Consider the following 25951-nt stretch of genomic DNA (forward strand, 5'->3'; position numbering starts at 1 on the left):
AACCAGTCACACTTCATAGGCCTAAACCTTTCCAACCAATCTAACCTAGAATTAAGTCATAGCCTCCAAGGGGTAGCACTTTTGCAGGATTTGTGAATGTATAGCCTTGAATCCACCAGCTGAAGTTAGGTATTTCAATGTTAGAAGTCAAGATGCGATTAGCCACTTTGACTTTCAGTGCAAGGATAGTAGTTGGTTGATTTTTAACTCTAGGCAATAAGTGCGAATTGATGAATGTGTGATTGCTCCCTGAGTCTACCAATACCAAAAGTACTTGATTTGCTGTTAGAGCTCTTAATTGTATTGATTTAGGGTGATCAGTACCTGATATGGCATTTAGGGAGAGAAATGCTTCTGAACCAGCTTGGTGCACCTCTTGCAGTGTATCCAACAGTTCCTCATAGATGATCAGTCGACTATCACAAGAAGTAGCATCAATGGAATGGACTTGGCCTTCTGTTGGATTTGTACATTTATGGGATGGAGTATACTGGTCACCACATCTGTAACAAAGCCCATTGCCCTTGCGGTATTCCCTCAACTGTTTGGCCTTCCATAAGTCACCAGTATGCCATGATGTCTTGGGTTTTGGTTTGGTTGTGTGTTTGTCAGGTAAGCTCTTGCATGATATGTCTTGGAGGGTGCCCTTTTACTTCTGTCTAGCACATCTTCCTGTATGGTTGCATATTGAGCTGCGCGGTTAACGGATTCAGGCAATTGCATCTCCACTGCATCTCGAAGTTCCTCCTTCAATCCAAGTATAAATTGTGAAACAAGGACAGTTTCACTGATAGAGTGATCAAATAGTTTGATATGGTGGACCAATCCCTCAAATTGTTTCTTGTATTCATCCACTGAACTTGATTGTTTTAGTAACAGGAGTTCAGTAACCTTATCCTTGTGTGTGTGTCTAACTCAGTCACCAGGGCTTGCTTCAGTTGATCCCATGAAAACAAACATGTTCAATCTTAAAGGACTGGTACTAGAGTGCTACATGGCCACTCATGTACATGGTTGCCACTGGCACCTGAAATCCATGTGGTATCTGATAGAGCTCGAAGAACGATTCACACTTGTCAATCCAAACTCTGACATCAGATCCATCAAATTTTGGGAACTCCATTTTGGGCATCCATGAACGGCTAGAGGTACTGGATTGGTGTGTGATGTGGTTGGGCTGAACATGTAACATAATTGGTGGTGGTGGTGGTGGTGCTGACCTTGTGAAGCTATGCTCACCCATGATGTCGTCCTTAGCCGAAATCACCAACGACAACGATCCCGGCCTCCTAAGCGCACCCATGACCACCACTAATTCCTGCTCCTGTTGGATCTTACCGATGGAAACCATCAACAAATCTACCTTCGCCTGCAGCAGCTAATCGAGATGTTCAACTTACGTCGACACCATCGAATCCAGCGCCTCCAATTTCTCCTTCAACTGATCAACACCATCCGCCTTGGCCTTGATCCGATCCAAGTTCTGCTGAAGACAATCCACCAGCCTCCTATGGAAATTGTCCATGGCTTTGACCACTTGCCAGACTTGATCACCATGTTTGATGGGCGCTGTTGTTGCTTCTCCTCCAACTCGAGCGAACCAAGTAACGGATTTACAGTTGCAATCGAAATCATGACAACCTTCCCCTTGGAATTTTACCACTCAAGGCTGAGAGAACGTGAGAAGCAGACGCCAGGCTTTGATACCAATGTAATGCTGGTGAGATGTCGACAATCATCAAAACAAGAGCAGGAAGGTTCCAGAAGAAGAGCAGAGAAAAAGAGTAGAGGTTTAGGCGGAGGGAGTATTTACTTTTCGTTCATTAATCCTCTCTGGTAACAATACAACATCTTTTATCCCACATGCCTACACACTGACCAACTGGTCCCATAGCTTAGTCATCCAATGGAATGCTTACACATTCACTCACACAAAACGCACGCGCTAAACCCCCCGTGCACTCTTCTGTTGGTTCCTGCCTTCGTGTGTTGGACGCCCAACAGTGGCGTACTTTGTCGAAGCTGCCTTCTACTGCTGAGCCACCTGGATGTTGGCTACAACAACCATGAAAGAGTAGCCAAACGCAATGGCACTTCAATTGGATGCTCTGGACAACCTATGACTAAATGGGAACCCCCTCCGGTGGGATGGTGCAGAATCAATGTGGACGTTGCGTTCTAGGAAAGCTCGGGCGAGGCTAGCGTGGGTGTTGTCGTTCGCGACCATATAGGGGCAGATTGATCTAAATGATTGGCGAATAATTCAGCATTGTGAAGCAACGGTGGAGGTAGAAACACAGAGTTGACGCGGAAGCCATCAATCCTAGAATCAGATTGCTTGGTCGTGGTTGATACCTTAACCTCGACGATGGAGAACAGAATCAAATGGTGCAATATCATCAAGGAGATCAAGTCGATACCGCATCTTTTTCCTCAAGTACAGTTTGCTAAACTTCGGTGGGATTGCAATAAAGTTATACATGAACTCGCGCATTTGGCTAAGAGGAATAATCATTGTGCGGTTTGAAGATCAGTCACCCTGACATGTGTTATATGGAGATACTTGAGTTACCTTGTAACAACTTTGCTCCTTAATTAATATATCTCCCTATTTCTCCCTTAAAAAAAGGCAATGCGCTTTCTCTTCTATTATACATCCCCTTAGAGGTAACAAGGCCCTCTTTGAAAGAAAGGAAAAAATGAAAGAACTTTGAAGTACCAAAAGTCAGACCAATGATCAACCATGAGGTCACCGATTCGTGGTTCATTAGTTAAACAGGTAAGAACCACAGGTTAGATCAGGGTTTAAGAATTATGGGGTGGTATAATTTATCAGTAAATTCTAGATAATATAACTTTCTATCCATTTTATAGCATAACAAAGGGTCTAGTCCAGTTGGTCAACTATTTTTGGTTCTAGCTACAGGGTGTGTGATCCATTTCCACTCACTATGATTTGTAGCTTTCCAATGTTTTTATTTTACCCTTTGTTAAAGTGCTGCTTAGTCCAGTTTTTCTACTATGTTTTAAAGAATTGAAATTCTATGGATTTTTTTCTTTGAAACTGAAACAAAGGATTGAGCTTTTACAAATTGTACGAAAATTGTTCAAAAAACCTATGATATTCATATAGAATGGCTTGTTACCTAGAAATTTTTAGAGGACCCTCGTGGAAAGTTACGTTTGTGTCAATTTCAATCTTCAAATTCCAACGTTTTTTTCCCGCTCTATCGGTTATTCCCGCTTTTCCTGTGCTTTGGGATCCCTTGTGGAAATCGTTTGTTTTTTCTGCTCTATGTTCTGATATTCCTACATTAAAAGACCATAAATTGTAGCATATCATGATAAGGGATTTGCATTCCGGTTTGCTAAAGATTTTGTTCATAGGCAAAAATTCACGTAATTCGTGGATTTCTAAATTTTCATTCCAAATTCTGGCCAAAAAATGTACAAATTCGAAATTTCTGAACTAATTAAGGTACTTTCTATTTCATATTCATAACATGAGCCGTAGCCCAGTGGATAAGCTGTAACTACGTGTAGAAGCTATGGGTCCCGCTTGTCAATGAAGGAGAATGCTATTAAAAATATCATGCAGCAAACGAGGTACTCCAGTTTGGCGAGCCAAATTCAGATAGTTTTATATGTCAACGTCGAAAGTGGTGACAGATTTGTTATCATGATCTAATAACAGTAACTCAGATAGTTTTATATGTCAACGTCGAATTAACACATAATAAAAATAATAAATAATTAAATAATATGTAGAAAACATCATCAACAGCACAATCGGTCCGGGGAAACCACAGCAGAACCAAGAGGACCCGCGCAGCCGAGAATGCTCCTAGCCCTCATCTTCGCCCTCCTCGCCGGCGCCGCCGCCTTCCTCCTCTTCAAGTTCGCCACCGCCGTCGATGGTACCCTCACCCCCCTCGTTTCAATTTGATTCGTTGCGCGCTCTCTCTCTCTCTCTCTCTCTCTCGTTTCCCCTTTCACTGGGGTTCATCTCTCTTGTTCGTTCTTGGCTGGGCTCCAGGGGACTTGACGCTCGTGTCGCGCGGCCCGCCGCGGCGGGAGAGAGTGGACGGCAAGGTCGTTCCTGGGTGCCTGCTTGTTTGCTTCCGCTTTTGTGACTGATCCCGTTGGATTCGTTCTCTGAATTAATTCCGTTGGTTTGGTTTTGCTTTCTTGGTTGTCCTCCAGGTCGTGTGGATCACTGGAGCGAGCCGTGGGATTGGTGAGTAACGGTTCTTAAGCGCTTCAATTTGGTGGATTTCAGTACCAAGTTTTGTTTGTTGAGCTGCGCTAGGTTCTACGCAGAGTCGTAGGTGTAACTTTACGAGCGTGGAGTGGAGCGATGGAACTTGATTTAAGTTATTATACTTAGAGACTCTTGCAATACAGCATTTAGTTCTGAAACAATGGGCCAACATTCATCTGCACAGGTTTCCTGGGTCTGAGCTGCATCAGTCAGAGAGGGAGACTCACTATCCTGACTGAGGATATATGCACCATGGATGCATAAACCTGTAGATAAAAGGCGTTTGAGTTTGCAACTTACCTTTTGGTTCATTGATGAATCGTACTGCGAAGATTTGAAGCTCAATAGTTATAGGTTTACTTTACTGTGATATTGTTTAATCAGTTCACCTAGATCTTCTTCAAGCTAGATATACTGTGAAGGGTTCATAGGATCACTGTCAACTTTGACGAGTTAACATATATGATCGTCGATTGATGTGGTTTTCTGATCAATTTTAGCATAGTATTTAACGATAATCAGATATAAATGCTTTCTTGTAATTTCAGGGGAGGTTCTTGCAGTGCAGTTTGCCAGTTTAGGAGCAAAGCTGATACTATCTGCACGTAATAAGAACGAGCTTGAGAGAGTGAAACAAAACATCGTCAGTAAGTTTGCAAAATATCCGTGGTGTTTCTTAAATTCTTCCTTTAGTGGGGAAGTTGAAATCTGATGATCTGAACCAAATTCGATTTACTCTTCAAAGGCAAGAATCCAGATAGCAGAGTTGAAGTGTTACCCATGGATTTATCATGTGGTGAAGAATCTCTGAAAGAAGTTGTACATGCAGCAGAATCACTGTTTTCCAATGCAGGCATTGACTATATGATCCACAATGCAGCCTTTGAACGCCCAGTATGTATCATCACCCTTATTTTCCTGTTACTTTTTTAAACGCTTTGCCAATCAACATCGTAATTATTGTATTGCGTTTTATTGTTACTAGTTTTTCATGGATATTATTTGCTAGATACTATTCACTTTAGTCTCGTTATGTCATCATCAGTTTGTGCTTCCTAAATGTATCAATCAAATTTATTGCAGAAAAGAGGAGCTCTGGAAGAAACTGAGGAAGGCCTTAAGGTATATGAACTGTATTATACTTTGTTCTTCATGCCTTTATCAGCAATCTAAATTCCTCCAAATGTTTCTTGTTCCACAGGCTACTTTTAATGTCAATGTCTTTGGAACTATTACTCTAACTCGCCTTCTTGTACCTTCCATGCTGGATAGAGGGATGGGCCATTTTGTTGTGGTATTTTTGAATAATACTCAATTGTCAATAGGAACTCGTGGTCATTGCAGTTTCATTTTGGCTATTGGTGTGGCTAATTCATTTACAGATGAGCAGTGCAGCCGGAAAGGTTCCTGCTCCTGGTCAGGCCCTTTACTCTGCCTCCAAACATGCTCTGAACGGATTCTTTGCTTCGCTGCGTTCTGAGGTATTAAATTTCACATATTAAGCTGCACTGTAATACTAAATTGTATCTGCATGCTAATTTAGTACATCAGATCTAATCACTTATGTTATAAAAAAAAGTATTCATGAATAATTTTTTGTTCCCTTTTTGAAACTCCTGTTTGTTATTTTTCTGGTAAAAATGAAAATTTGTGGTTGGATGGCTTTCATAAGATAACTCAATCTTCTCACTGTTGTATGTTCCAGTTATGTACCAAAGGCATTAAGGTCACTGTTGTCTGCCCTGGACCGATTGAAACACCACAATCTTCTGGTGTAGCCTCTTCGTCACAAAGACATTCCTCTGAGGTTACTCCTAGTTTCCTGGACTTCTTTAATCTTTGCAGACAATAAAAAGGTAGCTCACTAAAGGAAACCATGCAAATTTCATCTTGCTCACTTGGTAGTAGTCATATTCTGAAGTCTAGCGTGTATCTCAAAGCAAGCTTTTTGTGCATCTGAAAACAAAAAGCATCTGGTGCATAATATTTTTTATTGATACCTATGATAACACAATCTGCTCAGGTCCTAACTGCTTGCCTAGCTGTTAACACTTAAAATTTGGTACTCGGACTACCCAGCCCCCTTTACTCATTGTTGTTCCCCCCATGCAGAAACGTGTTTCGGTGGAAAGATGTGCTGAACTGACGATTGTTGCGGCAACTCATGGACTGAAAGAAGCATGGATATCATATCAGGTACATCTCATTTTGAACATGATTGATTGCACTACTATTGATGATTGATTGCACTACTATTGTGAATGAAGTCTTTAATTTTGTCATCCTATCAGATTCTGCACATAACTATGTCTCAAGGTTCCTAAGTATTTAAATAATGGTTTTCTATGATCTAACCAGGTATAAAATAGCAAATTTATGCCTGCATTTTTATTTTTTTAAGCAATGATATTCAATACCAACAGCAATAGTCTAGTGCATCTGGTTACACATGGGTTTCTCTAATCAAATCATGCAGTGGTGAAAACCATTATATTGTAGTAAAATTGGGGTTTTGTGGCAAGATATTTTGCATCGTTAGATTGTAGTCAGTGTTCCATTAACCAGTGTAAACAAGCCGGTTTCACTGAAAACTGGAAAAAATCGGCCCAGACTGTTTTTTCATCACCCTAAACCCCTTTTTGAACTAAACATTAATACCGGTAGGATTGTCATTGCATTTTTTATATACCAGAATGTTCTGCAATAAAATTTAATGATTTATAAATTCAAAAACTAGAAAACCAACCAATATTTAAAATCCTGATTCTAGCAACTCCTTGTTGTTACACCTGCTCTACCACTGACATTGCATAATATTGCTACAAGAAAGTGCGTATATCATATGAGCTTTCTAATTTATGCCCAGGAGTCTGGTACATTTTAATGTTTTAGTCATATTTTTTAATGCGAAACTCTCTGATTTGCTTGTAGCCTGTGCTGGCTGTTATGTACTTGGTGCAATACATGCCAACAATTGGTTACTGGCTTATGGACAAGGTATTTCTTTTATCCTGTCTTATTCAGCATGGTTTAGTTAAGTGAATGCTGCTGTCTGTTATTTCCGTTCTTTCACTTATCTTACTGGTCATAGATTTGTTTTTTTTAGGGAAACTTGATCATATAATTTAACCAAATTACACATCCAGTCACAAAAACTTGTTATTGTAGGTATCCTGCAGCCAAATTTAATCTTTAACCAATGACATTCTTATTATGATTTTGTTTGTTACATCAAGCAATAAGATTAATGATGGAATTACTTTGATGGTCTTACACTTCTGTTACTTACACAAATTTACCATGCTAGAAAAAAATGGCCAAAGTTGCATCTAGGAGAAAACACTGTCTCCTTGATGCAACATTGAAGACCGATTAATAAGGGCCTTTCAAGAGTAAATGAAACAAGAAGACAGCTCTAGAACTAGAAATGGTTATCTTATTCTTTCAAATTTGTTCTTCCAAAAATGTCTCAAAAGGCACTATTATTTTTCTCCACTTGTCCCACTTAGCACTTTGCACAAAATAGACGCCACACAAAGAACTCTATAATCTTAAAAGCAAAATCGTTCATTTGTTAGTGATCGTGACAACTGACAGCAGGGTAACTTAAACATGCCCTCTTGCACTCTTTTAGGATCCGAAGAAACATTTGTACATATCATTGCCATTATTATACTGTATCGATTAACATATTTTGTCCAGATTGGTGCAAAACGGCTGGACGCGGCCGCAAAGAAAGGCAACGCCTATAGTTGGAACCTCATTTTTGGTGGCAAGAAGTCAGTGTGAACCAAGCTGCTCGTCGCTCCACTGCTAGGGGATACATCTTTCTGGTTTTGCTGAGTCACGGCTTTGGTATATGCTTACATGCAAAAAGTTCAAACTGAAAAGGAACAGAGCTACTCCTTAGTATTGATAGTAGCTTTATGGTTTAGTGAAAAATGTACTCATTGCAATGGCACGGTGAAGCATGATTATAATCCAAACATGTTGAACCTGAATTTTCTTTGATACCCACTGCACATTAGAAGCAGCAGTATCAAGTACTGTTTTTGAAATTTTCTGTGTGCATTCAATAATAACTCATTAAAGATAATTGTTATCGGCCCGCCATGTTGAAACAACGATTATGCCCTTCAGTGTTGAAATAATTGTTAACTGAATACATTAGACCACTCCAAATCTCCAATATTAGCATGGGCAATTAGGTAAAAATTGGCCTAAAGGGTAGACGCCAGGCATGTGGCCCACTGAGCGGTGCAACGGTCATGGCCTCCTCAGGAGTATTTCATAATATCTGTCCACCTACCTTATAATGATAATTGTTCTCTTATTTCCAAGAGACTTAAAATGCAAAGTTTGGTTTTTGGAGGAGAAAAATCAATGGATGTAGAGCACTTGATGTAGATTTGCATGTTGCTAAGGGGTGGACACCTAATTGTGGACTGATTTATTGCTTCTTTTTATCGATTCTTGATTTCATTCGGCATGGACAGATACAGTGAAACAGAGGGAATATTGTATTCTTATTTCCTAGGCTCCCAAAGGAATTAATTATAGTTTGTAAGCAACTATGTTTGATGATACAACATAATCCATCTCTGCACGGTTTCCTAGTTTTGGTTTCGTCCCCGAGTGGTATATTGTATAAGATATAGCTTCTCTGGCCTATTTAATTCTGGCTAGCGTTACAAAGCTCTAACTAAGGAGAACATTAAGACATTTTTCGCATTTCTGTAGCAAATATGGATATTTTTAGGTATGTATGTGATTTTAGTGATTAATAATTATATAGTTAAAAAATTAATATATTTGTCAAATATATGTTTTAGTAGGTCTCATGGATGCAACACATGAAAAAATCACCGAAGCGAGACAAAGATTGGATTGAATTGGACAAGTCCTAGAAAAAATATATACGCCGGATGGTCCGGCGCTGAAAGGCTTGTATATGTCGGAATGTTTTGTTATAAGTAGGAATTTGAAGTTGTATACGTCGGATGGTCCGGTGATGAAGTGTTGAACATGTCGGAGTATTTCTCAGATGAAGATTTCGAGTTGTACATGTCAGATGGTTCGGTGTATACACCGAAGGCTTCGTCGGAGCAATATCTAAAGGGATTTCCTTCGGTCCAGTGGAAGAGTGTGATATACACGCCAGATGGCCTGGTGCTTACATCGAAGGAATTACCAGATTATTCACATAGCTGCAATGGCTAGTTAACGGCTAGTGACAGCTGGCAACGACGGTTGTGAATGGATACACACCGAATGGTCCGGTGTCTGGAAGTGGTGCACGCCGGAACATTTTGTGTTCACGAAAAATATGACTTTTTGGGCAACAACTACTTCGCGGGTTTGAGGCTATAAATAACATCTCACCCCCACTCGATCATTTGAGTGTGCTGGAGTTTAGAGAAGCTCATATATACTTGAGAAGACATTCAAGCAACCAAAGTACTAAAAGTGATCATCTAAGTCAATTAGCACAAGATTAGGAAGTGATTAGTGCTATTAAGACTAAAGAGAGTTGTTGTTAGGTATTGTTGCCTAAAGAGTGGATCAAAGAGTGATTCTACCATATACCAAATGGTATAGCAACATCTTGGAATCTTGATGACTCGCCGACTCGTAAGCCTTGGTGGCTTAAGCTTGTTGACCCTCCGACTAATTGGTGTAGAGTGATTTGGTGTGGAGTGATGGCACCGTGAGCCTTGGTGGCTCAAGCTTATTGACCCTCCGACTTGGTGGCTCTAGCTCCGAAGTGAAGACCACGGCAAGTGACCGAAAGAGAGGCTTGTGGTGAGCCTTACCTTAGTTGCTTGGTGGCTCAACCTACTTGAGGTCTAGATGGCTCAAGGGTCGTGATCGGGTACCATCCAGGAGAAATAGCTTAGGTGGTTGCTCCAATGTGGACCAGGGGTGGCGTTTATGCCATTGATACCACGGGATAAAAATTATTTGTGTCAAGTTTGTTCTATCTACCTTCTTTACGTTTCCGTATTTACATACTTTCAATCTACCTATGCTTTTTTACCTTTCTAGAGTAGTTTGTTAGGATTGGCTATATATTGCAAACCTTTTTGAGCGGTAGAGCAGACACACTAGATGAATCTATATCATATTTAGATAGAAATTGATATAGGTTTATGCTGTGATGTTTCTAGAATCTATTAGATTTGGGTATCCTAATTCACCCATCTCCTCTTAGGATGTCACCGATCCCTTTCAATTGGTACCAATGCTGGGCTCACACCTTTCACAAGGATACACCGATCCAAGTGGCATTTGAGACCACGACTATACTTTTGATCAGTTAATCATATCTCTTTTTGATCAGTTAGGCTTACCTAGTGAGTTATAAAGTCCGGGGTAGGGTGGATTTCAGTAATGCTCCACATTTTGACGGCACTCACTTCCCTCATTGGAAAATTCTAAAGATTTAGATCTATGTGTTGATACATTCAATCGAGTATATTCTCTCACCGATGCACATGATATTTAGGCTAACCTCATTGAAATACATGAAGGCATAAAAGATGTGCGCAATGAGAAATATTATGACCTAGTCTCTAAGCTCAATAGCATTAAATAACTTGCCTATTAAAGTGCTAAAGACATGTACTCACGTTTCAGTTCTTATCAATGAGATCAATTGGCTAGGTTTAACGTCAATTGGAGACGATCAAGTGATGAGAAGGATATATTAAGCTCTTCTTACAAAGTACAAGTTAATTTTCTACGTCATCTATGATAACAATGATATTAGTAAAATGACTCCAAGCCAAGTACTTGGCAAAATCACTGCTCATGAGATAACCATGAACATGGGGGGTTGAAGCTTCTCCCTCATCCGATGCTAAAAACCTTGCCCTCACAAGCAAGTAAACTCTTTGCCCATACATGAAAGAGAAGATGAGAAGGCAAGAGCAAGAGTCAAGCTCAAGCGAAGATGATGGTGATGAAGATGAAGAGAGCGATGAAGAAGATGAGCAAAACACCTCAAGTGATAAAGAAATGGATCCTAAGATCACCAAGCTCATCTCAAGATTAGAGAAGGACATCAAGAGGATCAATGCCAAGATCGATCATCCAATCTCCGTGTTGGGATCGAGTTCCCAGACAAGGTGGGCCTTCGGATACGGAGATATCGAAGGTCCCTCAGAGTGACACGTACTGGAGGTGAAACAGTTTTTGGTTACCCCTTCCGGTTACACTGTGGCTCTATTTATAGCCCGTACCCGGCGACCACAGGTTCTGTTTACACATCTTACCCCCTAACCTGCTACATTCCCAGAATATCCGGGGGCATTATGGTACAAATGAGCATGATCGCATAATTGCAGTAGTACCCAGGACGACCGTAGTCGGGCCCACTGTGTCGAGGTGGTTCATCCCTTCGAAGGGCGCTGAAGCCTCCTTCGCCCGGACGCACGTCGGATAGCCTTCGCCTTCCAACGAAGGTCAGCTCATGTCTTCACCTGCTCTAAATGATGTGGGACGCAAACCAGGGCTTCGCCCGTCAGTCGAAGGTCGTGAGATTTCATCTTCGCCAGTTCGGGAACTCAAAGATGCGAGCGCGCCTGCACCCTTAGACCAACTTCGCTCCACGATCTCCGCGGCTGACAGACGAACTCCCGCAACAGAAGCACAATGGCTATCATGCAGCATCTCCAGTAGACTCTGCGGTTCCCTTCGAGGTAAGGGTGGCGGGAGATAATCCCCAACACTCCGTTAAAGACTTGGTCAACATAATTGATCATATCAAGAAGGGGAAGAAGACCAAGAACAAGACGGAGATGAGGAGAAGAGCTAAACCATTTGCAAGTATAGGAAGATGGGTGAGTGAAAATGAAGATTCAAGCTCAAGTGATGAGAGATTCATCATCCACTCCTCCAAGAGAAGCTCTTTCTCAAGATCGTTATCACATAATTCATCATCACACGAGTGTCTTATGGCCAAGGTATAGAAAGCGAAGTAAGTGATAATGAATCTGATGAGAATTCACCTTCTCAAGAATAACTTCTTGAATTAATCAATGAGCAACAAAAAGTCTTAAAGAAACAAGCTAAAGAACTTAAGAAATTTAATGTCCTTAATGAAATTCATGCTACCTTTGTTTCTAATTATAAATAATTATTTAGCAAATTGAATTGCTAAAAAGGAGCATGAAGAGCTTGAGGCAAAACTTGAGGACATTGAATCTGAACCTAAGACCCATTTGAAGTAATCTATATCTCTCTTTAATTCCAATCATAAGGTAGATGCTTCTACTTCTTGTGATAATTTGATTAATTTATCTAGCTCACTCCTTTGCGATGAGACATATGCTCAAGCAAGAAGTGGAGAAGTTCAAGAAGGACTTAGCAAGATTAAAGGGTAAAAATCATATTCAACCTCCTCAAGATAATTGTGATAACATGGTGAACAAGCTTACGGAGGGGTCTACGTAACATGCTTCAAGTGTCATCAAGAAGGTCATAAGTCTTTCCAATGCAAACAAGTTAAGAAAGAAACTAAGGAGAAGAAGAAAATGATGAACATCTCAAACAAGACATCCAATATCTACACTAGGCACAATTACAAGATCAATTACAAGAGCAACCACTACAATCTTAACAAGAAGGATAATTGCAAAGTGGTTGCAAACATGATTGGGCGAAAAGACTGGAGGTTGAACCAATCCATTTGGGTATCAAGGAAGTCATCACCAACATGAAGGGGCTACAATCGGTTTGGGTTCCAAAGAAAACTTCAAGTCCACGGGTCGGCTGGAGGGATTTGGAGATTTGGTGCATAAGATGAAGTAAAAGTTCAAGCAAAGAAGCCAAGCGTACAAGATTAGGTATCTTGATGAAAACATTGATCATCATATACCCAAAATCCCCATACAAAGATAAAAGAGGTAATGTTAGCATGTGCATAGTTTATTTTCTTACAATGCCTAGTGTAGGTTTTTTATATGGTAGGTTATTTGTGTTTCTCTATAACCCATAAGTAACCTACATGGTTTGTTAGTTGTAGGTTCTTTTCATGGCACTTGTTTTCAAGTATTTTTCTTTATGTGCCATGAGTTCAAATATAGGATAAATTTTCCATTGTTATCAATGATAAGTATATGTCTCTCACAAGTATTCGACACTTGTATGCACATATTTAGAGGGAGCATTACCCATGTGTTATAATTTTGAGACTAACATGTGTTTGCAAGTGGTATCTTTTGTAGTCTTATGGAGTAATCTATGAGTTTCCGGAGGTATGCAAACCTTATTTATCAATTGTTATTATTGTCAATTCATTTATACATTTAAGCTAACTTCATGCATAATATGGCTTAAACTTCATACCTGCATGCATAATATGGCTTCAACTTCATATCTGTTCATATTATCTAATTGTGCATATATTGTTACATATCTACAAGTGACTCATAACAAGTGAGTCTCATCATATTTATGTACATATATAGAGGGAGTTTAGACTATATTATGTGATTTTCATAAATTATGATTTATTTATTTTTATTTTAAATGGTATCCACATAATCCTTTCAATTGGATTCCTGCAAATGGTATCATCTTATTAGATTATGATTCATGAAGATTCTCCCGTGTGTTCTAACGTTTTCCCTAGAATTTAACATGTGTTTGTAGTTTTTTTAAGATTATTAACGAATGGAGATAATTTTAACGATCAAAGCAAGATGCAAGATTGTTAATAAAGTGAGAAACATGATGCAAGAAGCGCGCATGGAGGTACAAGTGATATCAAGGCAAGAAGTGTGCAAAGCAAGGAGCTCTTGCATGGGTCGATCAAGGGAGATAATAGCGATGGAGAAAGGGAGAAAATTATCTCCATAGCAGTCACAACAAAAGAGGGACAAAGTGAAGGTAAGAACAACGTATGACAAAGATGAGATCTTTCTCTTACAAGTAGTATCATTAGTTTTTTATAATTAGTATCATTGGTAGTTCTTAGCATGCATCCAAGCAAAGTGATAAGGCCGTGTGCACTTTATAATTGTTATCATTTATTATTTATGCACTTTATAATTGACATCATTTATTATTTGTCACTTACTTTATTTGTATTTTTATTAATCACCAAAAAGGGAGAGATTGTAGCGAACATGGCCCGTCTCAAGCATGTATGTAATTTTGGTGATTAATGACAACATAGTCAATGAAAATAATATATTTATCAAGAATATACTTTAGTAGGTCTCATAGATGCAACACATGAAGAAGTCACTGAAGCAGGACAAAGAATATTAGATCGAATTGGACAAGTCCAGAAAAATATACACCGTTGGATTGTCCAACGCTGAATGGCTTGTACACGCCAGAGTGTTTTCTTAGAAGTAGAAATTTGAAATTGTACATATCGGATGGTTCGGTGATGAAGTGTTAAACACGCTAGAGTATTTCTCAGAGGAAGATTTTGAGTTGTACGAGCCGGATGGTTCGGTGTATACACCGCAGGCTTCGCCGGAGCAATATCCAGAGGGATTTTCTCTGCTTTAGTGGAAGAATGGGATATACACGCCAGATGGTTCGGTGCTTGCATCAGAGGAATTGCCGGAGTATTCACATAGCCGCAACAGCTAGTTAACGGCTAGTGATAGCTGGCAATGGAGGCTGTGAGTGGAAGATACACACCGAATGATCCGATGTCTGAAAGTGGTGCACGCCGAAACATCTGGCTTTCACGAAAAATATAACCATTGAAGCAACGGTTAGTTCACGGGTTTAAGGCTATAAATAACCCTCTCCACTCGGTCATTTGAGTGTGCTGAAGTTGAGAGAAGCTCGTATACACTTGAGAGGATATCCAAGCCACTAAAGTGCTAAAAGTGATCATCCAAGGCGATTAGTATAATATTAGGAAGTGATTAGTACTATTTGGCTTAGATAGAGTTTTTGTTAGGTATTGTTGCCTAGATAGTGGATCAAGGAGTGATTCTACTGTGTACCAAGTGGTACATCAGTACCTTAGAGTCTTGGTGACTCGCTAGTATCGTGAGTTTTGATGGCTCAAGCTTGTTGACCATCTGACTTGATGTGGGGTGGTGGCAAGACGCTTGTACGGGGATGCGGAGATTCTTGTTTTTGTGACTCAAACTCCAAAGTAAAGACGAGAACAAGTAACCGAAAGAGAGGCTTATGATGAGCCTTACCTTAGTGGCTTGATGGCTCAAACTACTTAAGGCCTAGTGAAATCTACCTATACTTGTTTACCTTTTTAGAGTAGTTTGTTAGGATTAGCTATAAGTTGTAAAACTTTTTAAAAGGTGGAGTAGATATACTAGATAAATCTATAACATATTTTAATATAAATTAATATAAATTTATCTTATGAATTTTTTTAAAACCAATTAGATTTAGATGTCCTAATTCATACTTCTTTTACAAGTCATAGATCCCTTTCGACATCAAACAAAATCCATTCTTTTACAAGTCATAGATCCCTTTCAACATCAAACAAAATCCAGTCGAAGAAAAGACTAGGGATTGAATTTGCGCACACTGAATTAATGTGCAAAAGTAGTACTCCAGCGCACAAAGTTTTAGCCAGGCTCGATCGAATGTGTATGCCGGATATAAGACATGAATAGATAAAAGTTAAATATCATTATCGTACTTACCAAAACCCTCCGGAGTGGATGCAACGATCCACTACCGAACGAATCAGCCGGTAGAACTCTTGATTGTAATGTTCCCTCCCTAGTTAAGAGTGGTGGGATCGATGACGTTGCAGTAGTGAGATAAGTCCGTTTGGTTACCCCTATACTTTAGTTTGGTTTGTATTTGTGAGTCAAACTCACATTAGCAGGGTTGCGTGTATGCAGTAGTATTTTGTTTTATTACTCATACGAAGATATATTGTATGAGATAAAAGTGGATAAACAAATATTTTTATAATATTTATTTTGTGCAACTGTATACTTACAATACTTACTCTATTTTATTAAGACTTAATATTCATCAAAATATATTAATATCACTTAATGTGCACTAATCATACACTAATGACATCATTAAATAGACATCGGTCTGCGTCCAGCTAGCCTGACTCTGCAGAAATACACAAACTCTACATTTCTACAGAGCCACGTTGAGAGGTCCCTTTTGCATCCAGAGAGCCAGACTCATGATAACATCCAGGCAATCAAACACCTGATGTTTATATCTCACGGACCAAATGCATCCATAATAGATGATCAAGGTAGGCATCTCATGATCTTCAGGGTCAGAGCTTTGGGATGTATCAGTAACATCCAGGGATATAAATTTCCAGTCTGCGAGGTTATATAGGTAGGGTAGTAAACTTGTCGTACAAGACGGTGCAGTTGCCGCGAATGGAGAACCTGTCGGCGTCGACCGACAGGTACCGCCACTCGCCAATGAACAGAGCACAGCTCCTGACCTGCTCGAGCAACGTACTTGCGGCGTCCAGCTCGAACACCTCCAAGCTTGTGCCTCGCACTCGGACCAGCAGTAGAAGAAGCGGCCGCGGCGCCCCGCCGGAGCCAGAGAATGTGTTCCTCATCAGGTCACCGATCATCAGCCCATGCGCAAAGCGACAGACTATGCTTATGATGTCATGACTGCACTGGCTAGCGCTAGGGGAGAAGTCATCTTGGTCTATGTAATACCCCGAGTATTATCAAAATATAACGTGACTATTATGGAAGTAAAATATTGATCAGGCAAAACTCAGAATGAGTAAAATTTGACTTTTTGATCTGACTCGGATATATCATCGGAGACGACGGATAAGTAGAAAGTTTATCGAAATGAATAGTTTGACTATTCAAACATTTTATTTGCACACGAGTGTATCTGTAGCGAGTTGAATAAATTTAAATCGTTGGATTAATTAAAATACAAACGACCGCCACCAGAACTCGGGTTGCCGCTATCCTTTGTCCTCTGCGTCGGCCGCCGCCATCGCCGTCAGGTCGCCGCTGCTCGCCCAGCTATCGCCCGCCTTCGGTCGCCCAGGCCAAACCGCCCTAGCCACCATCGCATCCTGCTGCTCGCCAATCGCCGATCTCGCCCAGCTCGCCGTCACTGGCTTCCGCCTCCAGCCGGTCGGAGCCGCCATGCTCGCCGCGCGGTTGTGCTGCCCCTGTGCTGCTAGCTGTCTTTGTTCGGTTGCTGTGCAGAGAGGAAGCAGCAGCTACTGTGCAGCTGGGAGTTGAGCTCGGATGCTGAAGCTTGCTCCTGGGGGTTCGGCTGCTGCTGAGATTGGTTGCTGTGCTCACCTGTTGCTGCTGGTCAGCTGTTGTGAATGGAATGATAGTGAACGGGAAGAACAGAGAAAGAAGGAAGAAAGAGGAAAAGAAAGAAAAAAGATGAATTTTGTGAATTTGTCAAAATTCGTGGGAAATTCATCTTCCTCATTGTAACAATACATCCTAATTAGTCCCTAGATGATGGTAGATCAAACTAGATGGAAGAAATAGCACCAAAGTGGTAACACCTTAAAATTTAGTATTTAGAAAATAGTCAAAATTCACTCATACTTAAAAAAAATTCTAATTAGTAAACCAGTATAAAATCAAAGAAATATATATTTGATGTATACATACTCGTATGTATATATTCAAATATATTATTTTGACTAAGTATTTCAGATAGCATCAAGTTAATTTCTAGAGTAATCTTTGCAATAAATTGAGCATAAGCATTTTGATTTATTGCTTGTGTGGTTCTTTGAGTGGAGATTTGAATTTGAACCTCTCGAATTCAAATCTATTTCTTAGATTCAATTCAGCTGAAATTCAATTTGAATTCAATTATTTTGAATTCAAATCTCTCTCAGATCATGAGGCTTCACCTTCAAACCTTTTTCCTAATTCAAATACCCTTATTTGAATTAATGCCAAACTCCATTTTAAATCCAACTTCATTTATTCTTTTCGAATCAATCTCAAATCCAAATCCTAAATTTAAATAGTCTTATTTGGATGGATGCTAAATCCAAATCTATATCCAAATTCAAATACTCCTATTTGGATTTAATCCCAAATATCTCAAATCCAGATTCATCCAAATCCGATCCAATTCAAATTGTTCAATTTGAACTGTTACAAATCCATTTCAATTCGATTACACTCTCAACATCTTTTCAAAATCTCACATCTCTCATCTCACTCTATGTTCTCTCTTTCTGACGCCCACACCACCAGCAGCTAAGTCCACTGGCTCTCTCTCCTCTCTCTGATCTTTTCCACCGGATGACAAAGCCATTTTCCCCTCCTCCTCTCTTCCTTCACCTGCAAGCAATCATCCCCACGCCATATACAAGCATGTGCTCATCCTCTCCCACTTCCCACATCATACATACATGCATACAAGACAGGCACACATCCACCGCACAAGCATAGCAGCCAACAGTCGCGAGCTCGCGCAGGATTGCATGTGCTCCCGTCGTTCTGCACCACTGGCCCGTGCTGTCCAGGCCGCCATCGCCATGCGCGCTGCTGTTGTGCGCGCCGTGCAGCAACCTTCCCATCCAGTACGCCTTGTTGTGCGTGTCGCTCTGCTATCTCACTGGACTCGTCATCCCGCAGCTCCCCTGCGTTGTTGTTCCTCCGAGCTTCTCGGCCACGCGTGTCGTGCCCATGTGTTCTCCGAGCCATCCCCACCAAGCTCCTCGCCCCGGCTCGCTTTCCTCTTCTGCTTGGCCACGAAGCCGCCGCCGGCCTCCCTCTGCCTGGCCGCGCTGACTCAACCGCACCATCACTCTCTACACCTCCTCACCATGTGAGCCATCGCCATGCCGCACCATGTTGCTCCCATGCACCACCTCCTGCTGCGCCGTCCCGGTCCTTCCTAGTGTCATCGTCGTGCACGCTGTCACCGGGAACATCGCTCATCCACCACGGTGAGCCTTCCCTCTCTTCTTGCTCCCTGTGCGCGCCGCCTCTATGTCGTGTTATCCCGCCCGTGCACCTCGCCGCTGTGCGCATAGCCTCATAGCCCGGCAGCCATCGCGCCACGCGCCCCTCTCTTGCGTCGTGTACGCGGGCCGCACCACCGTGCAGAAGCGTCACTCGTGCCACGCCACACTAGTACAGAACGATACTGTACAGCGGGTGGAAACGCCTTTTCACAGGCGTTTGGTGCACCCGCCTGCAACAGAAGGCATGTGAAAATCATTTCCACAGGCGCAAAAGTGATTTCCACAGGTGGTTCCTAATGTCAACCACCTGTGGAAATCGATTTCCACAGGCGGTTCTTTATGTCAACCGCCTGTGGAAATCAATTTTCACAGGCGGTCCACGTTACCTGCCGCCTATGATATAAAGATTTTCACAGGCGGTTCTGTATGAGAACCGCCTGTGGTATGTATTTATTTCAAAAATAATAATTAGAATATATTTTATTCCATCCAGATTTCACACAGTTTCAATAACAATATGGATAACATCACATATTTCAATATTTAACACAAGTACAACAATATTTACAACATCACAAGCCTATATAGCTAAGAGTCGATGTCCCACACACAAAGTCTCGGATGGCTAGCTAATTCGCCTCCGCGATCAAAGAATCTACCGTTCTTGTGGATGACTTCGTGCATAATAAACCGGCACATGTCACGTTGGACGTTTTGGATTTTAATATCGGTGAGAGCTTGGTTGGCACATTGGATCATCCTTGTCTGGTTTGAAAACACACTAAAAGAGTTAAAATATTACTGACAACAGAAATATAACCAAATAAGAATGTGCAGACGCAATGATGACTTACGTCCTCAGGGTTCGTTGTGTACCTCCCATTTATCCTAAGAAATTCGTAAACATAGTATCCACAAAGAACGGTATTGAAACCTTGCTTGTGGCACTTAAAAAAACGCAACGTATTCGTTAGTTCAATAAAACTCTTCGTCATTAATAGTGAGATACAAGAATTAGAAGTTGTGTTATTACCGGAAAATGTGTACGGACCGTCATCGCATCTGGCTTGTCTGTATCGTGTATCCCACCTTTCGTTACGTACCACTTGTAGGCCCTATTCGAATGCCAACAAGTAATTATCAATTCATAAATAATGTATAAGAATTTTAAGTATGGGGGATTTCCTTTACCTCTGTATAATATCAATGAAATCTTGGTAGAATTTTTGTTGAAAATCGGCAGAGTCAAGGACCACGAGTCTGCTTGACTTCAGCATCAACATTATACAAATATAGTGATCGCTACATGAATACTTCTGTTAGATTCTTGATCGATCAACTAAGTTGAACACTTATGTTAGATTCATAACGTATCACACTTACTTAAAGTTGTAGGGAGCGAAGATGCAGTCCTTATTCTGCATTTCTAGCATAGCCCTTCCTATGTAGGTTGACATTTCGAGCCTTTTGTTTTGGTTGCTTCTTTTATGACCTATGCTTTATCCTTTTTACTCTTCCCCTTAATCCTAGGGTCATCAATCCTTATGTTCACGATCATGTTTGGCTGGGAAATTCGTTGCGGATCAATGAATCCGACATGCCTCTTTAACTTATCCGCATCGTTTGCCAAGAGACTCAACAGATCCGAGAAACTCTTGTCGGACCATCCATTGCTGGCCTTCAACCTTAGAAGTTCAAGTACCAAATGCAACACCGTAAACTCCTTATCACAGCCCTTCGATTCCTCATACAAAAGTTCCTTCGATGCCTTTTTTAACTCCTCGAAATTATCTAAACCTCTCGTGTCCCTTAAAACATGCGGTTCTGCGTGTCGCAGCATTTCCTCCAGATCAAAGTCAGCATCATCATCCAGATCAAAATCGGTATCATCATCCATCAAAACATCAGTGTCGCCTTCGACTGCTCCCTCATCATCACCGTCTACTTGATCAGCAGCGATGTCCTGGTTTGGTTTGCTTGTACGTTGTTCGCCGTGATTGGACTAACATTTGTAATCCTCAACAAAACCTCTCAAGATCAAGTGCGATTTGATTATACTTGATTTGTCCCACAATTTCTGGTTCTTGCAGTCAGAACATGGACAGTATATTTCCTTTGTCTTCTTAGTTAAAGTGTCCTTCTATGCGGCTTCAATAAAAATAGAGAGTCCTTTGATGTATATTTCTCCATGTCTTGGTGCATCATACATCCATGCTCTGTCCATCTTTAACTTCAACCACAAAATTAGATACATTAATTAATTAATTAATTTGAAAATCAGAATTAAAAAGATTATTTTTAAAAGGAAAATACGGGCTTATTATGATTATAATATGTCTACGCAATTGAATCTACATTAACGTAAATTTATAACTCAAAATAATGTGAATTCATTACTCTCTCTCTCTCCCTCTCCCTCTCCCTCTCCCTAGATCTAGATCTAGAGAAAATATCCCCATTCATGATGAAACCTCCTAAGGCTAAACATCACATTCTAGCTATATTTTTAAAATATAATACTAGAATCATGTGAATTTACACAATTAAATCAATATTGCAATAAATTTGAGCTAATTTGATGATCTAAATGGCAAGAACCATGAGCATCTCTAGATCACATTGAAACTCTAATTTAGCCTTAAATTTAAATCTAAACTTCAAAAAAATGCAAGCTAGGGATGAGATATACATACCTTATTTGGCTCCTCCAAGGAAATCAAAAACAAAACCTTCCCTACCTATTTTCCAAATCGGCCGCCACAGTAAATGCTTACTGTTTCGAATAGTAAGTCTGTCTGAATGGAGCTGGCCGAGAAGAAGGAGTATTTATGGAGTATTTGCACAAGCGGTCGACTTAAGAAACCGCCTGTGAAAACTAATTTACACAGGCGGTTCCTTAAGTGGACCGCCAGTGCAAATGAGATCCATTTCCACAGGCGGTCCACGTAAGGAACTGCCCGTGGAAATGCTCCATTTACATAGGCGGTTCCTTACGTGGACCGCCTGTGGAAATGGCATTTCCACAGGCGGTCTATGTAAGGAACCGCCTGTGGAAATTACTTTTCACAGGCGGTCCTCGGCCGCACGGGGCCGCAACCACTTTCTCAAACGGTTCTTCCTACGAACCGCCTGTAGAAATCAATCCTAGCTGTCTCGGAAAATAGGTTTTGTAGTAGTGCCACTCAGTCGACCCTAGTCATGCTACGGCCCTCGTCGTCACTCTAGCCTCCCTCCGCCGAGCTGCCACGCCATTTCGGCCTTCGCCGTCGTGCTCGGTCGAGTATCAACCCCGACCAGTCTTCTCTTTGCTGGCCCGACCTTCCTCTCTATTTATCTGCGCCATCACGCCACCCTCGCGTCATCGGTTCACGCCACCGCTTGGTCGCGCCCTCCTCCAGCCCCGTTGCACTTAGCTTCAACGTGCGCTCGTGCATCGTCCACTCGCGCCTGCCGCTCAGCCACTTCACCCCAAGCGCTGGCCGCAAGAGTCTAGCTTGCACGCTCTGTCCCAAGGATGTCGTCAAGAATCCAGCCGCCGGCGAGCTCAGCCTCCTCCCATCTCCGGCCCGACCTCATGGCGCGCTCTCCGCCGACTCCCCTTTCTCTCTCCCAGAGCGCTTCCATGCCTATGGCCTCCCTCTCCTCTCCCGGTCACCTCCCTCCGCTCTCCCCTTCCCTGTGAGCCGCCCGCACCCAAAAGCCCGGCCGGAGCCTTATCCCCTTGGCCTCTCCCTCCTCTCACCAACAACATACCCCATTGGTCGGCCCATGTCCACCAGCTTGGTCCATTGTGGACCATCCACTGAGCCACCCCTCTAGTCCACAGCCACGAACCGAGTTCATAGAACAGTGAAGCCCACGGTCCATGAGTTCGATCCATGGTGCACTCGCCTCACAAATTCCCTCTGGTCCACAGCTTCATGGACCGAGTCCATAGAACAGTAGTGCCTGAATATGCATCTTGGCCCTTAAGTGGGTTTTGGTGATAATGAAAAACAATTAAAGAACCAATAAGTTTTATAATGTATGGACAGGTGTAATTCAATCAAGTGAGAATTTGACGTATGGTGATCCCTAAAAAGAAAAAAAAAGCAGCTCATGGATCGTATAGTTTTAAATTCATTTATCTTTTGAAATTGAGTTTAGGATGTCATACTATTAAGGGAATACTAAATTTACTTGTTTGCTTAGAAACAATGCTCAAAAGATCTAACAACCTATGAGAGACACCTCGAATACTACACGTGCATCTAGGTTAGCCCTTATGTTGTAAAGATACGCAAATGCAGAGTGTCTGTATTTTTACGGATAGTCCACACTTTTGCGGAGTTTGGGTTACCTAAGGATGTGCGGAAGGTCCGCATTTTTGTGGAGTCTTCGCATTTTTATAGAGAGTATGTATTCTGACAGTTGCAACGGCTAGTTTTTGAGAGTTGGGTATAAATACCTTCTCACTCCCCCTTTGGCTGGCTGCTACTTTCCTCGAAAAGGTGAAGAACTTTAGAGCCAAAAGCACTCTCCTCCACCTTGCTCTAGCTTGATATTTGCAAAGTTTTCAGAGTTGGATTGGGAAAGAGATCTAGTGCTAGAGATAACAACTCCAATATTTGAGCACTCATTTTCTTCGTCAAGCCAATGACTTCTTGTTTGTTACTCTTGGGGGTTCGTTCAGCTAGCTGGCTAGGCGTTTCCTGTCGAGCTTATTTAATTTTTTCGTCCAGTATTTATTTTCGTTTCACGATATATAAACCTAGAATAGAATTTTATCTTTTATTAAATAAATTGAGTTAGATAATTCGATAACCATATTTAGGTTATAATCGTAGATTAGTTGCTTATGTTAATCTAGGTTAAGCATAGATTAATTATTTTGTTAATTAGAATAGTTATTAGTTTAACTAAAGATTTTGCTTTATTTCATGTTTAGAAATAGATTGTCATTTCATGTTTAGGTTATAGATTAATCTTGGTTTAATCAATGCAGTAAGATTAACTAACGTAGCTGATGAATAAATAAATATCAGTCATTAGAATATAATAGAATAATATAATATTAGTAATTAATTAAATATTTATCCTCTTTTAATAATTAATTAATTAGATTAATGCAGTAATTTAACCTAGTTAAATTAATTGCATGCACACTTTTACCATAGCAATAGTGTATAGCTTAATTAGAGTGGACATTAAGTAACACTAAGTAATTAAGTTTAATTACCAGATAACCTTGATCACTATCGGTTTTATATATGAATCGGTAGTGAACCAACTTGACCTGGTTGGAAAATACTAAGTCTCTAGCTAGCCTCCCTTTGTCTAACTCTCCCTCTCCCCTCATTTCTTCTCTTCCTCTAAAGAAGTCCTGGTCCGAGGGTGAGGCAGCCACAATGCCCGAGCGGCAGCTGGAGAGTGCCGCTCTGGATGCTCGACGCAGCGCAGGTGTTCAACAAGCTCCAGCGTGCCTCCATCATCGTCATATCGCGCACCGACGCAGGGACATCACGCCCATGCTGCTCTCCTATGCCATCAAACACCACTACAAGCAGGTTCGTAGATCCTCCTTCCCCCTCTCCTCGCTCTTCGATTCATGTTGCTTTATAGTTTTGGTGGATTGATTGATGGCGTGTTGAGTATGAAATCCTAGAAAATTATGACAATTCAAGGTGATGCGATGCTAATCACCCTTGCCTCCTCCACACACTCGCCCCCGAGGAGCTCATGTTGAGGCTGCAGGTGCTCGTCCCAGATGGTGGATCCAACAACAGATGCTTGTCTCTAAGGAGCTCATGTGCAGCTTCTCTAAGGTATGTGAAGGGTCAGGCCGAGATTTGTGGAGCGGCGGTTGGATCCGGGGAGGGGTGACGTTAGAAGAGCGATGGTTGCCAAATCCGTGGAGGGGCGGTGTTAAAAGGGTGATGGTGGCGAGTTCCGTGGAGGCGCGTTGTGGGAAGGGTTTCGATAGGATCCATGATAACGAGCTCCGTGGTTGGGAACTCGACAGTGATAGTGCTTGACTATCACTATCGCTCATGCACTGCTAGTTTCAAAAACAACAATGATGTTGATTTGGATTTGGCAATGATCGGTAGTTTTGTAGTAGTGTTCCAATTGCGCCGGTCTTGTTAAATATGGATAATCGGTTTAGAAGAAAAGGTCAAAACAATATTGTTGTCTGACAAATTTCAATTGGCACAATATTTTAGTTATCTGCTTTCGGCCTAGTTAGAGTGGGATTTCACCTAACACTGTATAGGCAAAAAATTCCTTAGATGCTCGAGATTTATTTGTTTGCGGTCATTGGTTAAGTGGAGAAACGGAGGAGGGAGAGAGAAGAATAAAGTTTCTTTTATTTTTAGCCACCAACGTGTGGGATTCTCGGTCTAGTAAATGCGAAGGTGATAGTGAGGATATGTCTGCACATTAGGGTAAACCAGTAAATATTGAATACATGAGTTGATTGTACTTTCTAGAGAATGCAAATTATGTGGTATTGGAATTGAGGATGTAAACGAGACTAAGGCCAAACTTGAGGACATAAGTGGGCTTTTGTAATCTTCAAATACCACCACATTTGAGCCACTGTTGCCACCAGCCATATCACGAGAGCATCATATATATAACACGGCTAGTGATGAGAGGTTAGGGGTGGAGTCCAAGGTGAAGAGGCACTTGGGTGATGCGTTCGATCGGCAAAGAGTGAGGAGGCAAGATTCAACTTCCTTGATGGAGTAATGATGGAGAGAATAATCAAGTGCAGATGCATCCAAGTAGTTGCCATG

General features: G+C 41.3%; 1 protein-coding gene across 2 annotated transcripts; it reads left to right on the forward strand.

Annotated features, from left to right (window-relative positions):
• Window positions 1-3784: 3784 nt before the first annotated feature.
• Window positions 3785-8262, forward strand: LOC133887089 (uncharacterized). 2 transcript variants are annotated; one of them, XM_062327004.1, is made up of 12 exons: window positions 3785-3917; window positions 4037-4092; window positions 4204-4237; window positions 4810-4908; window positions 5007-5155; window positions 5345-5383; window positions 5463-5555; window positions 5644-5742; window positions 5967-6068; window positions 6374-6457; window positions 7193-7258; window positions 7964-8262. In XM_062327004.1, exons 1-12 carry the CDS (start codon window positions 3839-3841, stop codon window positions 8048-8050), a joined length of 987 nt encoding a protein of 328 aa, XP_062182988.1. In that variant the 5' UTR covers window positions 3785-3838; the 3' UTR covers window positions 8051-8262. The 2 variants fall into 2 exon arrangements, with proteins under 2 accessions (XP_062182988.1, XP_062182990.1); XM_062327006.1 differs by lacking the exon at window positions 5967-6068.
• The last annotated feature ends 17689 nt before the right edge of the window (window positions 8263-25951 follow it).

This window comes from Phragmites australis, chromosome 12 (assembly GCF_958298935.1).
Source record: "Phragmites australis chromosome 12, lpPhrAust1.1, whole genome shotgun sequence".
NCBI classification, from domain to species: domain Eukaryota; kingdom Viridiplantae; phylum Streptophyta; class Magnoliopsida; order Poales; family Poaceae; genus Phragmites; species Phragmites australis.

Coding starts and splice junctions, on each gene's coding strand:
- LOC133887089 (XM_062327004.1), top strand. CDS start 3,839: ATGCTCCTAGCCCTCATCTTCGCCCTCCTCGCCGGCGCCGCCGCCTTC. Junction 4,093..4,203: donor GGGAGAGAGTGGACGGCAAG/GTCGTTCCTGGG, acceptor GTTGTCCTCCAG/GTCGTGTGGATCACTGGAGC. Junction 7,259..7,963: donor GTTACTGGCTTATGGACAAG/GTATTTCTTTTA, acceptor TATTTTGTCCAG/ATTGGTGCAAAACGGCTGGA.